The sequence below is a fragment of the Lindgomyces ingoldianus genome, assembly GCF_010093535.1.
Source record: "Lindgomyces ingoldianus strain ATCC 200398 unplaced genomic scaffold BDR25scaffold_14, whole genome shotgun sequence".
In the NCBI taxonomy this organism is placed as follows: Eukaryota; Fungi; Ascomycota; class Dothideomycetes; order Pleosporales; family Lindgomycetaceae; genus Lindgomyces; species Lindgomyces ingoldianus.
Window position 1 is genome coordinate 872,736 of NW_022985175.1, and position 18,939 is coordinate 891,674.

General features: G+C 49.3%; 8 protein-coding genes across 8 annotated transcripts; 3 read left to right on the plus strand and 5 right to left on the minus strand.

The window, feature by feature from the left end:
• Window positions 1-955: 955 nt before the first annotated feature.
• BDR25DRAFT_354643 (uncharacterized protein) lies at window positions 956-1,680 on the minus strand (the record flags this gene model as incomplete). The annotated part of the gene is made up of 4 exons (XM_033695344.1): window positions 956-1,109; window positions 1,136-1,238; window positions 1,274-1,442; window positions 1,549-1,680. The coding sequence occupies 4 exons, from the start codon at window positions 1,678-1,680 to the stop codon at window positions 956-958; spliced, it is 558 nt and encodes a 185-aa protein (XP_033548246.1).
• A 654-nt stretch (window positions 1,681-2,334) lies between these two features.
• BDR25DRAFT_354645 (uncharacterized protein) lies at window positions 2,335-3,244 on the minus strand (the record flags this gene model as incomplete). Its single annotated transcript, XM_033695345.1, has 6 exons — window positions 2,335-2,352; window positions 2,377-2,560; window positions 2,620-2,820; window positions 2,868-3,021; window positions 3,089-3,135; window positions 3,165-3,244. 6 exons carry the CDS (start codon window positions 3,242-3,244, stop codon window positions 2,335-2,337), a joined length of 684 nt encoding a protein of 227 aa, XP_033548247.1.
• A 515-nt stretch (window positions 3,245-3,759) lies between these two features.
• On the plus strand, window positions 3,760-4,789 carry BDR25DRAFT_285994 (pectin lyase-like protein; the record flags this gene model as incomplete). The annotated part of the gene is made up of 2 exons (XM_033688217.1): window positions 3,760-4,081; window positions 4,137-4,789. 2 exons carry the CDS (start codon window positions 3,760-3,762, stop codon window positions 4,787-4,789), a joined length of 975 nt encoding a protein of 324 aa, XP_033548248.1.
• Window positions 4,790-6,421: 1,632 nt separating this feature from the next.
• Window positions 6,422-8,371, minus strand: BDR25DRAFT_313990 (AICARFT/IMPCHase bienzyme; the record flags this gene model as incomplete). The annotated part of the gene is made up of 4 exons (XM_033691418.1): window positions 6,422-6,861; window positions 6,917-7,478; window positions 7,528-8,303; window positions 8,353-8,371. The coding sequence occupies 4 exons, from the start codon at window positions 8,369-8,371 to the stop codon at window positions 6,422-6,424; spliced, it is 1,797 nt and encodes a 598-aa protein (XP_033548249.1).
• A 423-nt stretch (window positions 8,372-8,794) lies between these two features.
• On the plus strand, window positions 8,795-10,310 carry BDR25DRAFT_286000 (nudix family hydrolase; the record flags this gene model as incomplete). Its single annotated transcript, XM_033688218.1, has 2 exons — window positions 8,795-9,363; window positions 9,440-10,310. The coding sequence occupies exons 1-2, from the start codon at window positions 8,843-8,845 to the stop codon at window positions 10,308-10,310; spliced, it is 1,392 nt and encodes a 463-aa protein (XP_033548250.1). The 5' UTR covers window positions 8,795-8,842.
• A 190-nt stretch (window positions 10,311-10,500) lies between these two features.
• On the minus strand, window positions 10,501-11,422 carry BDR25DRAFT_27027 (uncharacterized protein). Its single transcript, XM_033687198.1, has 5 exons — window positions 11,396-11,422; window positions 11,286-11,343; window positions 11,112-11,231; window positions 11,001-11,047; window positions 10,501-10,934 (listed from the first exon to the last, which is right to left on the minus strand). The coding sequence occupies exons 1-5, from the start codon at window positions 11,405-11,407 to the stop codon at window positions 10,716-10,718; spliced, it is 456 nt and encodes a 151-aa protein (XP_033548251.1). The 5' UTR covers window positions 11,408-11,422; the 3' UTR covers window positions 10,501-10,715.
• An 818-nt stretch (window positions 11,423-12,240) lies between these two features.
• BDR25DRAFT_26994 (uncharacterized protein) lies at window positions 12,241-13,533 on the plus strand. Its single transcript, XM_033687185.1, has 3 exons — window positions 12,241-12,409; window positions 12,462-12,613; window positions 12,671-13,533. The coding sequence occupies exons 1-3, from the start codon at window positions 12,369-12,371 to the stop codon at window positions 13,123-13,125; spliced, it is 648 nt and encodes a 215-aa protein (XP_033548252.1). The 5' UTR covers window positions 12,241-12,368; the 3' UTR covers window positions 13,126-13,533.
• A 23-nt stretch (window positions 13,534-13,556) lies between these two features.
• BDR25DRAFT_27092 (uncharacterized protein) lies at window positions 13,557-18,452 on the minus strand. Its single transcript, XM_033687232.1, has 7 exons — window positions 18,073-18,452; window positions 17,793-18,015; window positions 17,513-17,734; window positions 17,261-17,464; window positions 15,452-17,210; window positions 14,662-15,401; window positions 13,557-14,605 (listed from the first exon to the last, which is right to left on the minus strand). Exons 1-7 carry the CDS (start codon window positions 18,259-18,261, stop codon window positions 13,941-13,943), a joined length of 4,002 nt encoding a protein of 1,333 aa, XP_033548253.1. The 5' UTR covers window positions 18,262-18,452; the 3' UTR covers window positions 13,557-13,940.
• Between the last annotated feature and the right edge of the window lie 487 nt (window positions 18,453-18,939).

Genomic DNA, 18,939 nt, shown 5'->3' on the forward strand with positions numbered 1-18,939 from the left:
GCGGGTTGAGGGTTGTGAGGTTAGGGCTGATGTATCTGGGTTTGAAGCCGGGTTTTGGTGGCGGTGTTGGAGCAGCTTCGGCAATGAAGCAGATGTGCCTCTTCACCTGTGCAGGACAAGAAACAGTGTGATGAAGCAGTAGAATCAAAATTGAGGAAGCTGATGACGGAGAGAGGTAGGTATAGTAAAAAATGCCGATTGCTGTTGCCTTTGGAAGTTGTCGTGCTGGCTTCTTTGATTGAGCTCTATACCGTTTTCGGCGGTGATGTCACACCACATGCTATATTCCGGCATCTCGTGTTCCTCCACCGCTTTCATCTCAGATCTTAAATCTCATCTTAAATCTCGACTGATCACTCTGCACTAGCTTCCTGGGCGAGCACCCCCGCTCAAAATAGGTTGTTGGTTTTCGTACCACTTTTTCAGTTCCAATGCCCATCCTTTCTCCGTCTACTCAGGTAAGAACACTACGTAAAGGGTACAAGCTATCAGAAGGCTTTCGATGCAAGATTTATCGAGCTTAATAATAGCTTTCTAACGGCGTTGGAATTGTCTCATCTAGTTAATGATTGAGTAAAGGGATGGGCTTTTGCACCACCGCTAAGGTTCCAGCACCGCCCATCCAGCAAATTCTGCAACGGCTCCTCAACGCAACGAGCCACGACAATACGTCCTGCATGTAATTTGCACATCTTGCTAAGGGTTTCCAATAGCGTTAGAATCGCCTAAATCTGCGGAGGTTTAATGGAGATGTTAAGGCTAGAAGATGGGAGACTAGGATTACACCTAAATAGGCTGATACACTGCCTGATCAGGCTTCTGAAAAGTCACCTTTTCCTTGCCCTAGTAGCTCTGTTAACTATTAAACTGCCATAGTTGCTAGGCTAGATATCTATGGAACTAGGGTGGTTGCTGGAACCGAAAAGGTAGGTTAAACCCAAGCACTCTGTAATATCTACGTCCCCCAGGCTTGACTTGAGGGAATAGAACTGCGCAAAGATGCCAGCATAGACTCCATCCCAGCAGCCGTAGCTCTTCTTGAAGCTTCGGCAGCGACTTCAAGTATGCACGAATTTGCACCCCATTCCATTAGCAGCCAAAACATGGCACTGTGTTCCAATTATGCAGCGTGGACAATGGTAGAGGAGATTCTTTGTTAATACCATCGGAAACAAGGGACATTTGGACTATTCCAAGATATCCTTTGCTTACAGCTCCCAATAGGAGTTCCCTGACACCTACACAATGTATGTCTGCACGACGTTCCAAAAACCTCTTAGCTGCTTTCGAGTTTCCATGCGTAGCAAATAGGCACAGCTCAGTACCACAGATTTTCCACCCCAGTCAACTAACAACTCGGCTATTTCGCCAAAACCCAAAACATCCCTTGCAAACATAAAATAGAGGCATCTCCAGGCATCTCCATTCCGATATCGGGACAACTAGGTGCGCCGAGAGGAAGGTGATGTGTCATCTACGCCCAACAGTTCTTAGCTGCACTGCAGGTGGTGTAAGCAGTAGATCTATAAGTAAAGGGTCGGGATCCACATCTCTCTCTTGGCCACGATTATGTTGGGTGACTGAATATTTAGTGTGATCAATGCTCTGTTGGCCTCGTGGTTGTTTACGTGACCGTATTTTGAATAGGCTCAGATTTGACCTGAGGAGAGAATTTACCATCCTAGGTTCTCCCTCCCTTAAGCGGTACACAAGATCCTGTATCTACTTAGTGAACTGGGTCGGTCTACATCTGCAATGAAAAAAAATTTAGGATTTCGAGGTGTCCTTCCTTTACAGCTACTTTGCAAGGTTTTCAAAAAGTACTAAGTTATAGGCACACACGTAACAGCACCAAATTTTTTTTTTGAAAAGCCAAATCTTCGTAAATACTATAGCATTCAAGAGATCATACTCGAACTTTCTTTCTTCATGAGAACTCTAGCTATCCATTTTCATGTAGAACAGGTGGCAACCCATGGGGGAGAGTCTAAAGATACCAGCGAGATGTGGCGGGAGGCATAGCATTTCAATTTCATTGAGTCTCCACTTCCAGTCGCCAGTGGCTCTACAGACCTTCAAATGATATTCAACTTAAGGTATGACGTTGTTCGTTTCTCTAGAACACGCTGTTCTAGATAGGACCTAGCAGTAGGCATTCTAGATATGAGAATGTCACAGTCGTTTAGTATTTTTGATGTACTCAAGGCTCTAACTAGTTCTGCGGAGAACAGTCCTTCCTCGCACGTCAATTCTTGTATTCCGGAGTCCCTTTCTGGGGTGTAGGTGCATCTGGCCCGTAATCGTTCCTGAAATTAGTGTTGCTTCGGGTTGAGATTACTGGTATTTGAAAGACTAGCACAGTTGCGTAACGTGTACTTTGGCAAAGACTTCCCATTCTATCGAAACACCTGATGATAACTTCGCAATTCTCTCGTATAGAGACTTGCTGTCACTTCCGTGCTCTCGCTTTATGTTTTGAGAGGAACCAAGAAAGCAACATGACTTCTGCACAGGCCTCCCAGACTTCCAATGGCGCGAGCATAGATACATGAGAGTAGCGCTATCACCTAAATCTCAATACTCCACACATTTGTCCCTTAATGTCTATCAACTCCTCACATCGGCTGAGCTCTAAGAATTCTCATTGAAGGAACAGGAGCATGTGTGTTCGAGGAGCTTGTGTCTCTTCGTTCCGGGTAGGAAGAGGAAGCCTCCCTCCCTTGATATTGGGAGACTCGGGCTAAGTATGACCGATACACTTCACGGATTCTTCCCAGATTCTTCAATGTTTGTTCAAAGAAAGAGGAGGTCTCATCGTCGCTGGATGGACGGCCCTGTCATCCAATTCTTCTTACTAATTTCCCCACGATTTCCTCCAACAATCTTTATCCTCAGCACATCTCAGACGGACACAAGAAGTTGACGGTGTTGATTCTTCCGCGCCCCTTTTGTCTCCGGATCTCATCTGCATCTTGTTCAGAAATCGCTTCTCGAAGCAAGCATGTTGCATAATGCGGGGGACTGCATGATCCGATAATCTGCTTAATATCGTTATATTGATATAACAGCGCATTATTCCGCTAGGAACAGAAGCCGAAAATCTCGTTTTCAAAAATGCTCCGACAGGCTTTCACGCTGCATGGATGAAATGCTCCTTTACCGACTTTCTGAAGACGTTGCACGACATCCAACCGACATCGTAGAAATGATGTCGTGACATTTGATCCGACCCGAGAACGAGCATACGCCACGAGCGCAGTCCCTCTCCTCTAATCTTAAAAGCACCTTATAAGAAAGCGGTTGGGCCACTTTAATGTTTCACACCACCCTTGTTCTGGCACCGGTTCTCTTGCCGCGCGGATTGGTGGGGCTCGTCAATACCATCCAGGGAATGGTGGAACGAAACATAAATTGCGGCCAGGGACCAACAAGCCTGTTTGCATCATGATGCCTGGCCCCAGAAGCATTTTTCTCCGACCGCGACCGTGCTTGCTCCCTACTTTGATGGATAGCGATTGGTGCGATATCTGGTTGAAACATTTTTCCACTGGCAACCCTATTTGGTGTAAGCCAGCAGTCCTTGCGATTTCTTAGTGGTGATGTATAAGGCTAGGCTGGGTCTGTGTCCAAGTAAACGGCTTTGTATAAAAGAATGAGGACTGGCAGCTAAAACACAGCTATCCATCAGCTCGGTCTGCTCCTCTCTTCTTTCCCATCAATTCTTTGTTTCAACCTACTTCTCATCTACAATTCATCAAGATGAAGCTTTCTACATTCCTCTCCTTGGGTCTTTCGACCATCGCTCTGGCAGCTCCAACACCGACCACCGAGGAGAAGCGAGGTGTTTTGGCCAAACGAGCCTCAGTTACAGATACCCCAAGCGCCGGCTTCGCAACCCAGAATGGTGGCACGACGGGCGGAAAGGGCGGAAGCACCACTACTGTTTCGACTTTTGCCCAGTTCACCGCAGCCGTTGCGGACGACACCGCACGTATCGTTATGGTCTCTGGACCAATCAGCTCCACGGGTAACGTCAAAATTGGCTCCAACAAGAGTATCATCGGCAAGAGCTCTGCTGCGAGTGAGTACTCTGTTCAATTAGCCTTTCCGATACCTCATTAACTTTCTCCTCCCAGAACTTACCGGCTTTACCCTCACCGTAAAGTCTAAGAAAAACGTCATCATCCGCAATCTCTCCATCGCCAAAGTCGTCGGCGGCGATGCCATCGCGGTTCAGCTTGCCCAAAACGTATGGATCGACCACTGCGACCTATCCTCGGACATGGACCACGACAAAGACTACTACGATGGCCTCCTCGATCTGACACACGCCGCCGACTTCATCACCGTGTCAAATACCTACTTCCACGACCACTGGAAGTGCTCGCTTGTTGGCCACTCTGACTCAAACGCCGACGAAGATACCGGCCACCTCCGCGTCACCTACCACAATAACTACTGGAAGAACATCAACTCCCGCGGCCCGAGCATTCGCTTCGGAACCGGCCACATCTTCAACAACTACTACGAAAATGTTGCTGATGGTATCAACACCCGGGACGGCGCCCAAGTCCTCGTCCAAAACAACGTTTTTGTAAACTCAAAGAAACCGTTGTATAGTACTGATGATGGATATGCGGTCGCCAGCGGAAACGACTTCGGAGGCGCTAGCAATGAGGCTTTGGCAGGAACCCTGAACACTGCGCCATATACGGTGCCCACCCTTTTGGCTGCCAGCGCAGTTAAGGATGCAGTTGTGGGTTCTGCGGGAGCTACCTTGTCGTTCTAAAGCTAGGATAATGACAAGAAGGAGGGTAAGAAAGCTGGTCAGGGAGTGAGTAGGACAAAATTGAGGGAATGGGACTTTTACTTTGTATATATTTCGCTTCTTGTGGATATTTTTGAGATGCTGGGATGGCATGCTGGTGGCGGTTTGGCTATACATCATTTCTAAAGAAAGTCTTGTGTTGTAGCGTCTGCAAGCCGAGTGTGACGGTTGTACTGTGGATGCTTTGAATTCAACCAAACTAGCAATTGAGTGCTCACTGATGACATCTGATTTGTTGAGGGAGAGAAAGTGAATATTAAGTGCAGGTTAACGTTCCAAGGAGCCAAGAGTCGTTGGCTTAAAAAGTGGTTAACCGTCAGATTTCCGGTTGTGCTGCTGTATCTAAATGGGTATAAATTGTCGAGCATCGCTGGGCACCTTATCTACTTTCCCCTCAAATCCGGTAACAAGTCAAAGAGATGAACCAATCAAATCCTATCTTAAATTGCATTTCCGAGTCCGTTTTGGGGATATCCGTTGGGCATGTGCGACAGCGAAAACGGGAGATGTGTTACCCGGTAGCCTGGTCCTGGGATCTCCTTCTGACGGCGCAGTATTTGGTCCTGACTTATCCTAATCGGGAAGTAGACTTAATCTTGTGGGTTACTGTTACTAGTTAGCCTAATATTACAGCACTGAATGAGAATACTTTCTAACGTCGAATTATAGCTCTTGGGCAGCATGCTCATGATTAAGTCCGCGAAGAGTTCAACGAGGTTTTGGTGTCGTGTATTTAGCTGCGTGTAGATACCGTGTCACTATCTTCGTGAAAATCTGTTGAAGGTGGATATGTGCCACTACTGTATCAACGAGATATCATCGCCGTGTTTCTTGTGGTTTCAATCGTGGCCAGTAGTGTGCGCGAACACCCTGTACCCACCGCCTCATATGATTGACACCGGAGTCCACTGGGCATTGGGCCGCCAGAGCCTAATACCATCTTCCGGACCATAAAAATCCGTGATATACAACCCAATTCTCCGAAACCGATCCAACGAGACCTTTAACCAAGATGAAACTAACGCATCCAAGGATGTTTCCACCAGGTATAACTAAATTATAATTGATATATGTCACATGTGAAACAAGTACATCTCTGCTTTATCTCGCTGTTCGTACCCTTGGTGGTCGAAAAGAGACGCCTTCGTAGGCCAGATACAAAGTGTATTTCATTGATTAGCATGCTGAGGGATGTGGTCCAATGATGACTAGATCCCCGCCTATTACTTCACCGAATACAACTCTTCATTGCAGGTGACGCAAAGCCGCCCAAGGGACTGAGCTTGATTCACTCTGAATTTTCTAAGCCACAGGTCACCGGAATATTGGGTTACCACAGTTACTCGCGATGGGGCGGCCACAGTAGCTTCTGATTTACAACAACTTAGAAGCTCAGGGTTGATCGCGGGCGGATTTTGAGATGGAGAGGCCTTGACTAGCATGTTTCCTGTGAGAGTGACGTGAATGACATGTTGAATGTTTGTACAGCTAATTCAAAAGAGAATAGCTTTTGTGATATAGCCTGATGTAACTTCCAGCCTCGAATGCAGTTTCATGACCATGAGGGTATCGTAACCCACTAGACCCTCCTGTTCAGTGGTGGAACAGTCGAATGTGCTGCTCGACGAAAGTGATACCTAACTTCTCCGCAGTGTCGAACACAGCTCCATCATTCTGGCTCCCTGTCGGCGCTGCGATATATTTCGCCCCGCTACGTGCCGTCCGGAAGATATTGTCGATGAAGGGGAAGAAGGCATCAGAGCTAACAGCTACGTCCTTCAGCTTTTCCAGCCACGCCTTCCGCTCCTCGGTGCTGAAAACCTGGGGAACCTGGCCCTCCTCGAAGTTAGACTCGAAATCGTCGCGTTCGATACCGGATTCTGGCACAAGTCCACTACAAAGGAGGTCAATTGCATTAGACTTGGAGGGTCGCTTTGTGCCCTTTTTCCATTTAAGACTTAGGGTCCGTTCATGGAAGCGCATCCACCAGTTGTCAGCTTTATCACCGGCGAGACGGGTGCAGTGGATTCGGGCTGGAGAAAGCATCAGCCTATCGCTCTGTGATACACTGAATATTGGTTGGCTTACATTGCTGGCCCGCACCAAGACCGATGAGCTGACCATTGAGAGCATAGCATACGCTGTTCGATTGGGTATATTTCAAGGAAATAGTAGCTATAGCCAAGTCTCGAAGGGCAGATTCCGGGAGCGGAGGTGAGTTCTTTGGGGTGATGACGGTGTTGAACGTATCAGCTGGTGAGATCTTTGCATCATTCCGGTGTTGGCGAAGGTTAACACCGAACACACTCCTGGTCTCTTCCATTGGTGGCACATAGTCTGGGTCCATTTGCAGCACAAGGTACTTTCCTCCTTTCTTTTTCTTGAGGATTTCTAATGCCTCATCGGTATACTTCGGAGCGACGACGCCGTCGGACACTTCACGACTGATGATTTTTGCTGTAGTCAAATCTACTTCGTGCGAGAGGGCTATCATGTCTCCGAAGCTTGACATTCGATCAGCTCCACGGGCACGGGCGTAAGCTTGGGCTAACCCAGAACTCTCAATGCCATCAATATCATCAACCATGTATGCCTTCCTCTCGTCGTCACTCAGAGGGACTCCGATAGCAGCGCCCGCTGGAGATACGTGCTGCAGGCTTGTTACTTTAAGAAATCGGACCTTCAGGGCAAAGGCTTACCTTAAAACTTGCAGCTGCAGGGTAATTAAGCGCGTTGCTGAGCTCTTGGACAAGTGGCCAAGCGTTGAGAGCATCTAGAAGATTGATGTATCCTGGCGCTCCGCAAAGGACCTTAAAGGGTAGCTGTGAGTCCTGCATGAAGACCGTTGCTGGTTTCTGATGGGGATTGGCGCCGTATCGAAGCGGCAATTGCTGCTCGCCCTCGCCAGCATACTTCTTGCGGAAGAAGTCTGAGATCGCACTATCGTACCCGGCCGTCTGCTCGAATGCCTTCAGCGCATATCTCTGCCTGCTCTTTTCCGAAACCTCTCCATCCTTCTCTAGCTCGGTCAGGAAGTCGTGGTAGTCCTTTGGGTCGCTGATGATGGTGACTCGGGAATGGTTCTTTGCCGCAGCTCGAAGCAGAGTCACACCTCCAATATCTATCTCCTCCACAGCTTCGGGAATGGTAACGTTGATCCGAGCAACAGTTTCCGAGAATGGATAGAGGTTGCAAACAACAAAGTCAATCTTATCGATGCTGTTCTCAGCAAGGTCTTTGCTATCCGAGTCCAAATTTCTTGCAAGGATTCCTCCATGGACGGCTGGGTGCAGCGTCTTCACTCTTCCACCAAGCATCTCTGGAGCCTTGGTAATCGCAGAGACATCTTCGACTGGGAAATTGGCCTCTCGAATCATCTTTGCTGTGCCACCAGAAGCCAGAATTCTCACCCCTTGGTCATGGAGACCCTTAGCGAGATCCAAGAGACCTGTCTTGTCGTATACCGACAGGATGGCTGGGTATAATCAGCGCGCGATTAGCCCTAACCAAGATATACCTCATACCGGTCTTCTGCCCCGCCATAGTGGAATATTTTGGAGGACTTCACGAAGAGAATTGAAGAAAGAAAAGCAAAAGAAAAGAGAGAATGAAGAGGGTATTTGAGAGCAAATCTACGATGAGGTGAGTTCGTGTTTTCAAGCGTGAATTTTCGTAGAAGTTTTGCCCCACCTGATTGACGTCGGGGTGTGGTGCCCCTCGTCCGACTTCGGCAAGGCTGTCGGATGAATGTAAGACCGATGAAACTCTCAACGTCCACCAATTTAGGGGATCCTGCTGTCAAGACATCGGAATGTTCCAGTGTCTCAATTGCTTAGCCTTGATATCAATCCTGCCCTTTATACACTGCAGTCTGCTCTCCCTCAACCTCTGATGATCTCATAGGAGCTAATTAGCCCTATTAGCTGGAATTCGGGCCTCGGCTCAATTACTTAGACTCTTATATCTCTCTTATTTAGTAATGCTCCTACATCCTCGCATCCACCTGCAGCCAAGATGGAGACAGGCACGGAAGCTCTGGTTGCTCACCTCAAGGACGTCCTCCTCGAACTTTCCACCAACCCCTATCCTGAAGTCGCGTGTCCGCCTAATCTGCCGCGCCGAGCTTCGGTAGCTGTCATTCTCCGCATCCAGCCCCATTTCGACCATTGGCCTGCTGTGCAGACTAAGCATTTCCACGCGCATAGACCCCATCACCGGCGGAGATCTTCGCTGGCCTCGAACCCGGAGCATAAGCTGTCGTTCAAGGACATATTGGATGCCTTCTTTGAGCAGGACTGGGTTAAACATGGGGACCCAGAGATGCTGTTCATAAAGCGGGCGACGCGGGTTGGGGATAAGTGGAATGGTCATGTTGCTCTGCCTGGAGGGAAGAGGGACCCCGAGGACGAGGACGACCAAGTCACGGCTGTTCGCGAGGCTATGGAGGAGGTCGGGATTGACCTCTCGTACTCGCACGCCATCTCAATTGGGAATCTCCCGCAACGGATCGTGACGACTTCATGGGGCAAGGTGCCGTAAGTTCAACCTGGGCACCGACATTTGATCACATACCATCCAATGCCTCAGTAAGCCTAAACTCATCTTGCCTAGATTAATGGTGCTCTGCCCATACGTCTACCTCCTCACCTCCTCGGACTACCCACCCCAGCGTCTCCAACCCACCGAAGTGGCCTCCACCCATTGGGTATCCCTCCGCGCGCTCCTCTCTCCCGCCCTCCGTACGTACGAGTACGCTGACGTGTCCAACCGCCTCGCGAAATCCGAACTCGGCATCAAACGCTGGTTTCTGCAAGCCATGCTTAGCAAAATGATGTTCGCCGCCATATGCCTTACACCTTCAGAGAGCACTTATTGTAGCTCCATCTCCGGCTTTGTGCCCGAAGGTCCGCCAGCGAATGGCTTTGGAATGGGGAAATTGAAGGAGATTTTGAAAGGTCCCGAGGCGAGTTATCCTAGCCGTCAACAGCCGCTGCTTTTGTGGGGTCTTACGCTTGGAGTTGTATCGGATTTCCTAGAACATATACCTCCACATAATGCTCTGGAGCTGTGGACGTATCCCACATTTACTAATTGGGATGTGCGGTTCACTATGTGGGCTATGTCCTACCGGTTTAGAAAGCAGAAAGCAATAGAGATGAGCTCTACAGAACAGCGCGGGACTATTGGTATTGTAGAGGAGGGTATAGATGCCGCCGAGGCGCCGAAACAGGATTTGCCAGACCCGCAAGCAACAGAGGCTGAAGAACCTGGAGAAGTAGGTATTGCAGGACTTGGTGTTGGTAGAAACTGGGGTAAAACAGGAAGAGCAAAGCTAGTGGCACGAGGCGCCGCTGTCAATTCCATGTTGGAGGGCTACTATCCGATTGTACGCAAAGCAGTTGCAACGGCGTTGGTTGGTAGGATAGCTGTTGTTTCGCTTTTAGTGGTGTATGTTTGGAATAGGTATACACGCCGGCCTTGATTCTTTAATAGATAGTGCTCATTTCCGCTGAGGTGTTGGCTTCGACGCTTTCTGTTGTGGGTTCATCAAAAACCCAACTCTTCGCTTGTTTTTCTAATCTTGGAGGGCAAGTATTTCTCCTACCACTCAGAGATCTACCTTACGTGTATTTTCACATACTTTAGATCGTCGAGCCGCTGCTGGAGTGAATACAGGTCAAGAAATCGGCCGTACAGAACGAGTGGTTAGCATCGAGCAGGTATTAGATTGATATTGACGCCTGGTGAAGCTACCACAATGACGTAGGAGCGTCTTCCACCTCCCGCTTGATGGGACTTTCTTTCCTATTCGCTATCACCACTGTATTGTGCTAGGTTTAGCCCATCCCAAAACCCCACCGAGATGAAACGCAGGTCAATATGCTGTTCAGAGCCTGCGACCTCTTCGACCTCCCTTCTTGCGAGTGGAGTCAGACGGAGTTGGCGTAACGTCCTCGATACGTCCGATCCTCATTCCAGCACGAGCGAGGGCACGAAGCGCGGATTGGGCACCAGGGCCGGGCGTCTTAGTGCGGTTTCCGCCGGTAGCGCGAATCTTGATGTGAAGCGCGGTGATACCGACTTCTTTGCACCGGGCAGCAACGTCCTATCCTCACCTAATTAATCTTGCTCTGCTTTGGAGTGAGTGTTGTAGATATTTGGGTTCACTGACCTGCGCCGCCAACATAGCAGCATACGGCGAAGACTCGTCACGATCAGCTACGTGGCAGCCTGCATTAGCAGAGAGAGAAGGTAGGACGGGATTTGGGATGTCACTCCTAACCCTTTACCTTCATGCCCCCAGTAACTCTGCTGATCGTCTCGCGGCCGGAGAGATCGGTAATGTGGACAAAGGTGTCATTGAAGGACGCGAAGATTCGCGCGACTCCAAAGACAAGAGTGCCTAGATAAAGTCAGTCCTGAGATTCCCGCTAAACTTGAGGGTTCCGGATCTAACCTTCTGGAACATTTGGTCCAAGCGTGACGTTCTCCTGGGGAGCAGGGGCTTTCTTTGTCTGGAATTTGTTCGTTTGTAAAATACTACGCCATCAATTCATGAGTGCATACCTTGGGAGCCATGATGGGTAATTTCAATTTTTTACTAGGCAAAAGTCACGATCGACGTTTTGGTGTTGGGTGGGTGGGCAGAGTTAGTTAGCGACCTCCCTAACCCCGATACGGAATCTCGGAGCACGGAGCACGAAACGCGGCTCCGGCTCGGATCCCGTTCGGGATCTGCCGTGACATCTCCAAAACTTCTCCAGTGCTCGCAGAATTTGGGATTCTGGAAAGGAAGGATGAGGGGGCTATTCATGAGCTACTCGCCTTAGCAGGGACGCCACGGCAGTACCCGCGAAGTCTGAGCATGGCGCATCGCAAGCGGCAAGTCGTCGGCATCTCAACAGCCGCATCGGCATCTGTCATGAAACACCTCTCAGCGCTCGAGGGGAGTGCTCCATCGGACTTTGTTCATACATACGTACGTGATACTTGCGCAAACACGCGAATATGCATGGAAAACAACTCCGTAGATTGCACATAGCATATCTGAATGTCTGCTGACCCAACATTAACGATGCTGCAAACGAGATCCTCTGTACCAGAATCTCGGGCATCTCGCACACTCAGTCGGCGAAGTCGCACCACCAGACGACGCAGCCCAGGGGCAGTAATTGTCATAATGCCTGCTGCGAGAATAAAACGCAGAACGCGGTGCTCCAGCCACAGCCATCCAACGGTGCTGCAAGTGATGCGAGCCGACGCAGAGTACACCGGCGCAGGCCGGTGGAGTGACCCACGAAGCATTTGGAGGCAGCCGAGTCCTGCCGAAAGGATGAGGTAAGGCGTGCGGCGCTCGCTCGGGGATTCGGCGACGTCACCATTGCCGTATTCCAAGAAGAACTTATCTCGCCTTGCCCGGACGCATATTGTTATAAGGAGACCCACGGCCCTGCGTCGTCTACATCCTCCCCACACTTCCCTCCGTGATTCGAACATCCCTTGACCCCTTAACATCCTCCCAGGCTGCGGATTATCTAATATGAAAGTCCTAACAAAAGAAGAGGAGGCTGCCCATTACAAGTACTGCTCGCATAACCTCAATTCTTCTCGGAGATACTAATATTCTGCACAGTGCCACAGTAAAAGGTGGAACCATTGGCGCTGTCGTCGGCACCATAATCGGAGGTGTTGGTGTCTTCGCTGCCAACCGCAGATTCGCAGCCTTCCGATCGCTCACAGTGCCTTTCCGAGCCTTCCTCGTCGCCTCTTCAGGAACCTTTGTTTGTGCGCATTTCCCAATTGCCCTCCCTATCACACAATGTGCTAACTATAACTTCCTAGCCATCCTCGCCGCAGACCGCGCCTCCTACCGATACGACATCGCCCACAACCCCGAAAAACGGCGTCTAATACAAGAAGAAAAGGAAAAAGAAGCCCTCTACGAGTCTGGTAAAACACGCCTCCAACTCGCGCGGGAATGGGCAGAACAGAACCGATACCCTATTATCTTCGGCTTCTGGGTAACCTCTCTTGTGGGCTCCTTCGTGCTGGTCAACCGCAACCGCTACCTCAGCGCACCGCAGAAAATCGTGCAGGCACGTATGTACGCACAAGGCTTCACACTTGCGGTCCTCCTGGCTAGTTTTGCGGCCGAGGGCTCCGATGCAGCAAAGGGCAAGGGCAGGTGGGAAACTATCAAGGTCCTGGATCCGAATGACCCAACGCATAAGCATTTCATCGAGAAGCGCATTCACCACGAGCGATATGCTGGCGAGGATCAGTGGAGAGGTACGTGACTGGCAGATTACTCGCCATGCTTTGTCATCGCTCTCAGCAGAGTGCATGGCTTGGCGCCTCTAAACTACCCATTCGAGAAAGCAGTACTCTGACTAACATGCTTGCAGAAATGGTTGAAGCCGAAGAAGCTAGGATGAATGAGCGGAAGCAAGCTGCCAAAGAGAAGAAGCGCGAGAGCGAAGAGGGTAAGGGTAAGGAAGCAAAAGCCTCTTAAGAGCCAAATATTCCTGGGCTTTTTGATGAGCCCATGTAATATCACGAAATCATTTTTAGGCGTTTTGGCGAGCGTGAATGCTGGTTGCACGGCTGCATGCCAACATTCTTGGGTTAAAGATCGGGCGTATTGTACATCGGACGAGCGGCGCCTGTTTCATCAACAACAACACCTCTTCGGTTTCTTTGCAGGCAAATCCTTAAAACACGCTACTTCTTATGCTATCCGTCTTTTTTCCCTACGTATCCCTTGTCTAGGTCACACTCCTCTTATCTCCTACTCAGGAGAACTTTTCACTGTCGGATCATTCATCTTGTATGCCGGAATCTTACCGAAACATGGTAAGGTATTGGTCTAGGACAGAATTCAGCATCCTCTGAACAGCCGCTCTGCAGTCTGTTCTCATACAACACGGAGCCCGACCAGGGTGAAGTTCATCTGTTAAACCTATTTCTGGATTCAAGGGAGAACGTCAATGGAATGCAAATTTTGATCCTAAAGCGCGCCTGCCATGCGCTACGCTATTCACAATAGCGGCATATCGAAACATCTAGGGTATCTCTAATTTAACAAACTCTACATACACCCCTTCCGACTCTCTCAATTCAGTGTCCTCCCCAAATTAACAGCCGTCACCGGAATACTCGCCGTCGTCCTCTCCAACACAATCGGCAGAACCTCTCCCCCCTCTTCCTCCCTAAACGAATACGTTGGCTTCGGCTTCTGATTCAGCACTAACATCACTGTCTCACTATTCTTCTCTTCACCTTCCTTCGCTTTCACCAGTACGGGTTCCGATCTCGACACCAGATCCTCCGGCAACCTGGTAATCGTCTTAGAAGTAGCAACGCCGTCTTCAGAGAGTGTGTGGAGAACTACGGCGCCTTCTTGCTCGAATTGACGCAGCATTGACATCTCCGTCACGCCGTTTTCGTTGGTGATGAATTGAACGGTATTAGTTGTCATGGTGGCTGGCGCGGCTCTGTTTCGAACAAGGTCCTGCAGCGTGATTGCGGTAGATATTGTGGAATTGGGAATTCGGGTGAGCCTGTTATCGTTCCGGCCCGCGAGAGAAAGATCGACAATGCTTTGTTCCAGCATGCGAATGGGCACGAGGTTGAGTACGCGACACAAGATGCTGGAGATGTCAAGCACAACCATCTTGTCGCCATGCCGGCTGACTGTGAAGCCCTGTAGATATTGTCCGCATCCTGATATAGAAAGCTTTCGGAGTGGATGTGCGCAGATCTCTACGACTCGGGCTCCTAGTTCATCATTAGTATTGCAAGAATATTTCGTGTACCAAAGTGAGAGGTCGTACCCGGTTCTGAGTAGCTCCACCCAATCGTCTTTTTACCTAGACAGAAGACCAGAATAGGCAGAAAAGGATGAAACAAAAAATGCTGCCCCAAATCTTGAGTCTGCTGATAGTCTACGTAGAGATCGAATCGGTCAACCCTCAATTTTGATGCGGACTTGGAGAGATGCTGGGTACCGTGGCATTCAAGCTTGTAGTATAACAGTAGATCCCAGTAGCGCAACCCCATGGTCAACGCTCCCGCATTGCCATTACCATTCGAAGGACGAACGACTAGCATTTCTTGGCCGGACGGGCTGAGGCAGGCGGCGAATGAAGCGGGGATCAACGGTGAAGTTACGCGAGGATCTGGTTGCGTCAAGTCTCCCCAAGGATTGAGCTCGATATAGTACATGGTGTAGCGGTGCGGATGGGAAGCACTGGTGTCTTCGTAGCGGAGCTCAATCTTGATGTAACAACCAAGAATCAATGCTACTCGCAAGTCCAGAGAGATCGAAACTGGAAACTCGAAGTCTAGCCTATCTAAAGCCAGAGGTTTCGAGAGTTTGTATAGAATGTCGTTGCAAAAGTTGGCCTGCTGGCTAAGAATCTGTCTTGCATGCGCGGCCGGAATGGGAACAAAGAACCGGAATTCTAGTAACTTGGTAGAAAGATTCCACACTTCGAAGATCGCTTTCCAACCTGAGGTATGGCGCTGCATCCACTCATCTGGATGCATGGCAACGGAATTCTCGAGTAAGTTCCTGAGGGAAACCGTCAGTCACATCCTCGTATGTGCGACGGATAGAAGTACTTTGGTATACTCAGCCTGACAACGCTAATCTCCTTTCCACTGGCTGAAACTTGGGACTGAATCATGACTGACTTCTCAGCATGATTGACGACTGTTTCCATCCTCGTGAGGCTAACCTCCTTCGTTATCATATAGTAGTCGGATTGTGTGAATGCAGGGATACTTGGCTCCCAGATTTCGTTCGGTGTCTGCGAGAGTACCGTACCCCATCTGATCTCTAAAATTTTAAGATCCTCGCTGAGACACTCGAGCTGCCTAGGGAGCTTTTCATACCCTTCAACCATGCCATGCCTCACCGTTAGAGCCTTTGCAAACAACTGGGGTATATTTCCCAGGGCTGCAGGATACCCAAAGAGCCAGCTCAACTCTATCCAAACCATGACTTGTTTCTTTGAGTTCAAAAACCCTTGCATGGCTTGCAGCAGCCCCTCCACGAATGATAGAAATGCGAACTTGTTAGGGGGTGGCCTTGAAATTGCTAAATCAACGTGTTTTACCCAGTGTTTAAGGCTGTAGTCGGCGAGAGGAAACCGCTTGCTTTGGACGTCCCTTTCGGGGGTGATCTGGGAAGATCCACTCAGTGGCATAGGGGGAACTGTACGACTAATATAGCGCAGACAGGACAGTGCAACAAGCTGCTGGACGCTGGGTGCACACATCCGGAACTGTCGTTCTTCTCCGCGAGCGTCTTGGTCGAGATGATCGCCACATAGAAACTCGAGCACTGATGTATGCGTGAACCGAACGGTGAGATCCGGGGCGAGCTCCAGCAGTGCTCCAGACATTCGAGTTAACGATTGCTTCAGATTTGGGATGACGTCGCGCTCGTTCCAGGTACCTTCAGCCGTTGATACAATGGCGTGAGGCAACTCGTCGACGTGAAGGGGCCTGAGCGCGCCTCCAATCCATTGGAAAGCTGCTTTTAGGTTGACTCTTGATTTGGGTGGAAGCTTCTTTGCTAAATTCTGTAGAATTAAGGAATACAATTGGTCCAGGCCCTCAAAGCGGACCAAGTTGTTTAACGCCTCGCGCCTGTCGTTTACAGAGAGCCCGTCAGCGCTGAGGTACTCAATGAGAAGGCGCGCCCAAAGGAACATCCCATTCGCAAACTGGCATGCGTTTTCCAAGATTGCTGATATTTCGTGAGCATCTCCGAGCAGACCATATTCCCCTAGTTCGGCAATCTTTTCGTGTAGATATGACTGAATATCGACGAAGTTCTGGGCGGAATTGAGGTGGATGGAACAGTGTCGCTTTGCTACCCATGCAGGGAGGGATAACGTTGGTCGAGCGAAAAGAATGACACCTGGTCGTGCATTTCTCGGCGGGGTTGAACTCGTAGTGGTAGGCTGAGAGTCGGCACCAATAATCTTTCGCAGGCTTCGAAAAAAAGCGGGCTCGTCCCAGCATTCGTCGACACCATCGAACAAGAGAATTGTGTTGGGATAACGATCTAAGAGCCAGTGAAGAAGTAGAAGAACCTCATCAAAAGACGCTTCAAGTTGGCCGCGTCCGTTGTGATGTTTGATTAACGAGAGAGCATCAATGACCTCATCTTCAAGCTCATGGGCATGGAGCAATTGAGTTAAGATTGCTCGAAACGCGGTATCAGGTTGTAGTTTCTTGGCATCTTGTTCTAACCGATTGAACAAGAAGAATGCAGCCGTTGGTTCTGTTGAATTGATCGATAGATCTCGTTTTCGGCGATACTCTTCAATTAGACTGGCGCAAAGGAATGTCTTGCCATATCCAGGTTTTGCTGATCGTGATTAGTTCTAATGAAGAACCTTCTTTGATTAGATAACATACCGTCAACCAAAAGAATGTCTTGGTTAATGCCAGAGTGGAGTTGTGACGCATTCTTTGGATACATGGCCTTTTTCCAGCTCACGTAAATGGGATCATAGCGAAGCCACCCACAAGACCCAGTAACACGCCGGTCGGCCAATTCTTCGTAAAAGCTCTCCCAATCGCCAGCTCCAATCCATTCTCTGAGGTCATGCACACGCTCGCCTGTGGAGTTTAGCTGTTGGGCAATTGTAACCTAGTTCAAAGACATACGCTTCATCTGACGCTCATCCTGCCAAGCACGCTCCTCCCTAGCCTTACGCATATCATATTCAATCCTCTCACAGTGTTGTCTCATAACATTGAAAGATGTCGAACCCATTTCACGGTCAAGGGCTTGAGTGTGCTTGTTGAAACGTTCGAGAATAGCGCGAAAGCGAACATCGAATGGTCTCCAGCAAAGACCCCAGACTAGCTTTGCTTTCGAACGCGTACCTAAAGGTTCCAATCACTCAATTTAATATGATACTATAACGGGATATTCGGGCTTTACCTTTCGCTGGCGACAATATCCGCACTGCTCCAAGGCAAAAGTCTAGAATGTCGCTATACACAAAGGCGAGAGCTTTCAGCAGACGAGGAGCAAAGTCAACTCCTTCTTTTGAATACTTTGATTGAATCTGGCCTACATACTCCTCGTAAGCTGGGAGCACATCGGTCATGTCGTCTAGCATCGTGCAAATCTTTTCCAAGAAAGTAACATAATTCTCTCCCAACTAGACAGTATCGTCAATGAACCATTTGTAACCCGAGACTACAGTGGAGAAGCTCACCTGGAAAAGAAGCCTCAAAGACCCCCAGACAATACACGCAATATCGGCATGACTCTGTGCGAAGATCCCAATGATCTCAAAAAATGGCTCCATGCGAACCCGAATCTTGTCAACTCTAACACAACACCTCGCGAGAGCGGCTTGATTAATAAGATGGTCTCTGCACCGCTTCTGGAGGCTCTCGAGCATAGAGAGTCCATCTTTGTAGGTTCGGAAGAGTTGTTGCTCTTCAGGGGATAAGGCAGCACAGAAGGTTTCGGCGGATTGGAGAAAGACGGCCAGCGCTCCCTTCACGCTAAATTCGGTCAGCAATGAATGAGTTCACTGCACGTCGATACATATGTAAGAACATAGCAGGGTTGATCTGAGCAGGGGTGCCTATCCTTCTAGCAATCTCCTGAAATCCAGAGACCGACTTAGCAGCTCAAGTTCTCAATGTTTACGTTCCGTAGGAAATGCGTCAATGGATTCCGGTGTGAAAGCTTGCCCTTGACAGGCCAGGGAATATTGTGCGCAAGGCTGAGGCTTAGCGCTGAGGAGATAGGAGATATGGACTTGTAGACTACGTACCTCGTGTCAGTCGACATCTGTCTCTTACCTTAGCATTAGTGTCGGGGAGCTACTAGTCAATAGTATCTAAATAGTTTCTAGATATCAATGAGAAATAGAAGAACAGGAATTGTCCCCTCCTGAGGTTTCTCTGAAGGCAGCAATGCATTAGTGCAGCCACTAGCCGGCTCAGCCCCAAAGCCAGCCTCACTGTCGTGAGGGGCTGCGCGACCCCAGAGGGATCTTCGCTTAAATGCTCGAAAAGCTGTGGAAAAGAGGACAAGCTATAAAGGTATCTGTTAAGAGAGACTCCTAGGA

What these genes read in the sequence shown, in the direction of transcription:
- BDR25DRAFT_27092 (XM_033687232.1), bottom strand. Translation starts at nt 18,261, where the DNA reads ATGCTCGAGAGCCTCCAGAAGCGGTGCAGAGACCATCTTATTAATCAA. An exon ending in GATATTGTCGCCAGCGAAAG is followed by an intron (nt 17,735 to 17,792) that starts GTAAAGCCCGAA and finishes TGGAACCTTTAG; the next exon opens with GTACGCGTTCGAAAGCAAAG. An exon ending in AGACATTCTTTTGGTTGACG is followed by an intron (nt 17,211 to 17,260) that starts GTATGTTATCTA and finishes AATCACGATCAG; the next exon opens with CAAAACCTGGATATGGCAAG.
- BDR25DRAFT_26994 (XM_033687185.1), top strand. Translation starts at nt 12,369, where the DNA reads ATGAAAGTCCTAACAAAAGAAGAGGAGGCTGCCCATTACAA. An exon ending in GAGGAGGCTGCCCATTACAA is followed by an intron (nt 12,410 to 12,461) that starts GTACTGCTCGCA and finishes TATTCTGCACAG; the next exon opens with TGCCACAGTAAAAGGTGGAA. An exon ending in CTCTTCAGGAACCTTTGTTT is followed by an intron (nt 12,614 to 12,670) that starts GTGCGCATTTCC and finishes ATAACTTCCTAG; the next exon opens with CCATCCTCGCCGCAGACCGC.
- BDR25DRAFT_27027 (XM_033687198.1), bottom strand. An exon ending in TGGACCAAATGTTCCAGAAG is followed by an intron (nt 11,232 to 11,285) that starts GTTAGATCCGGA and finishes GACTTTATCTAG; the next exon opens with GCACTCTTGTCTTTGGAGTC. An exon ending in CTGCTATGTTGGCGGCGCAG is followed by an intron (nt 10,935 to 11,000) that starts GTCAGTGAACCC and finishes AGGTGAGGATAG; the next exon opens with GACGTTGCTGCCCGGTGCAA.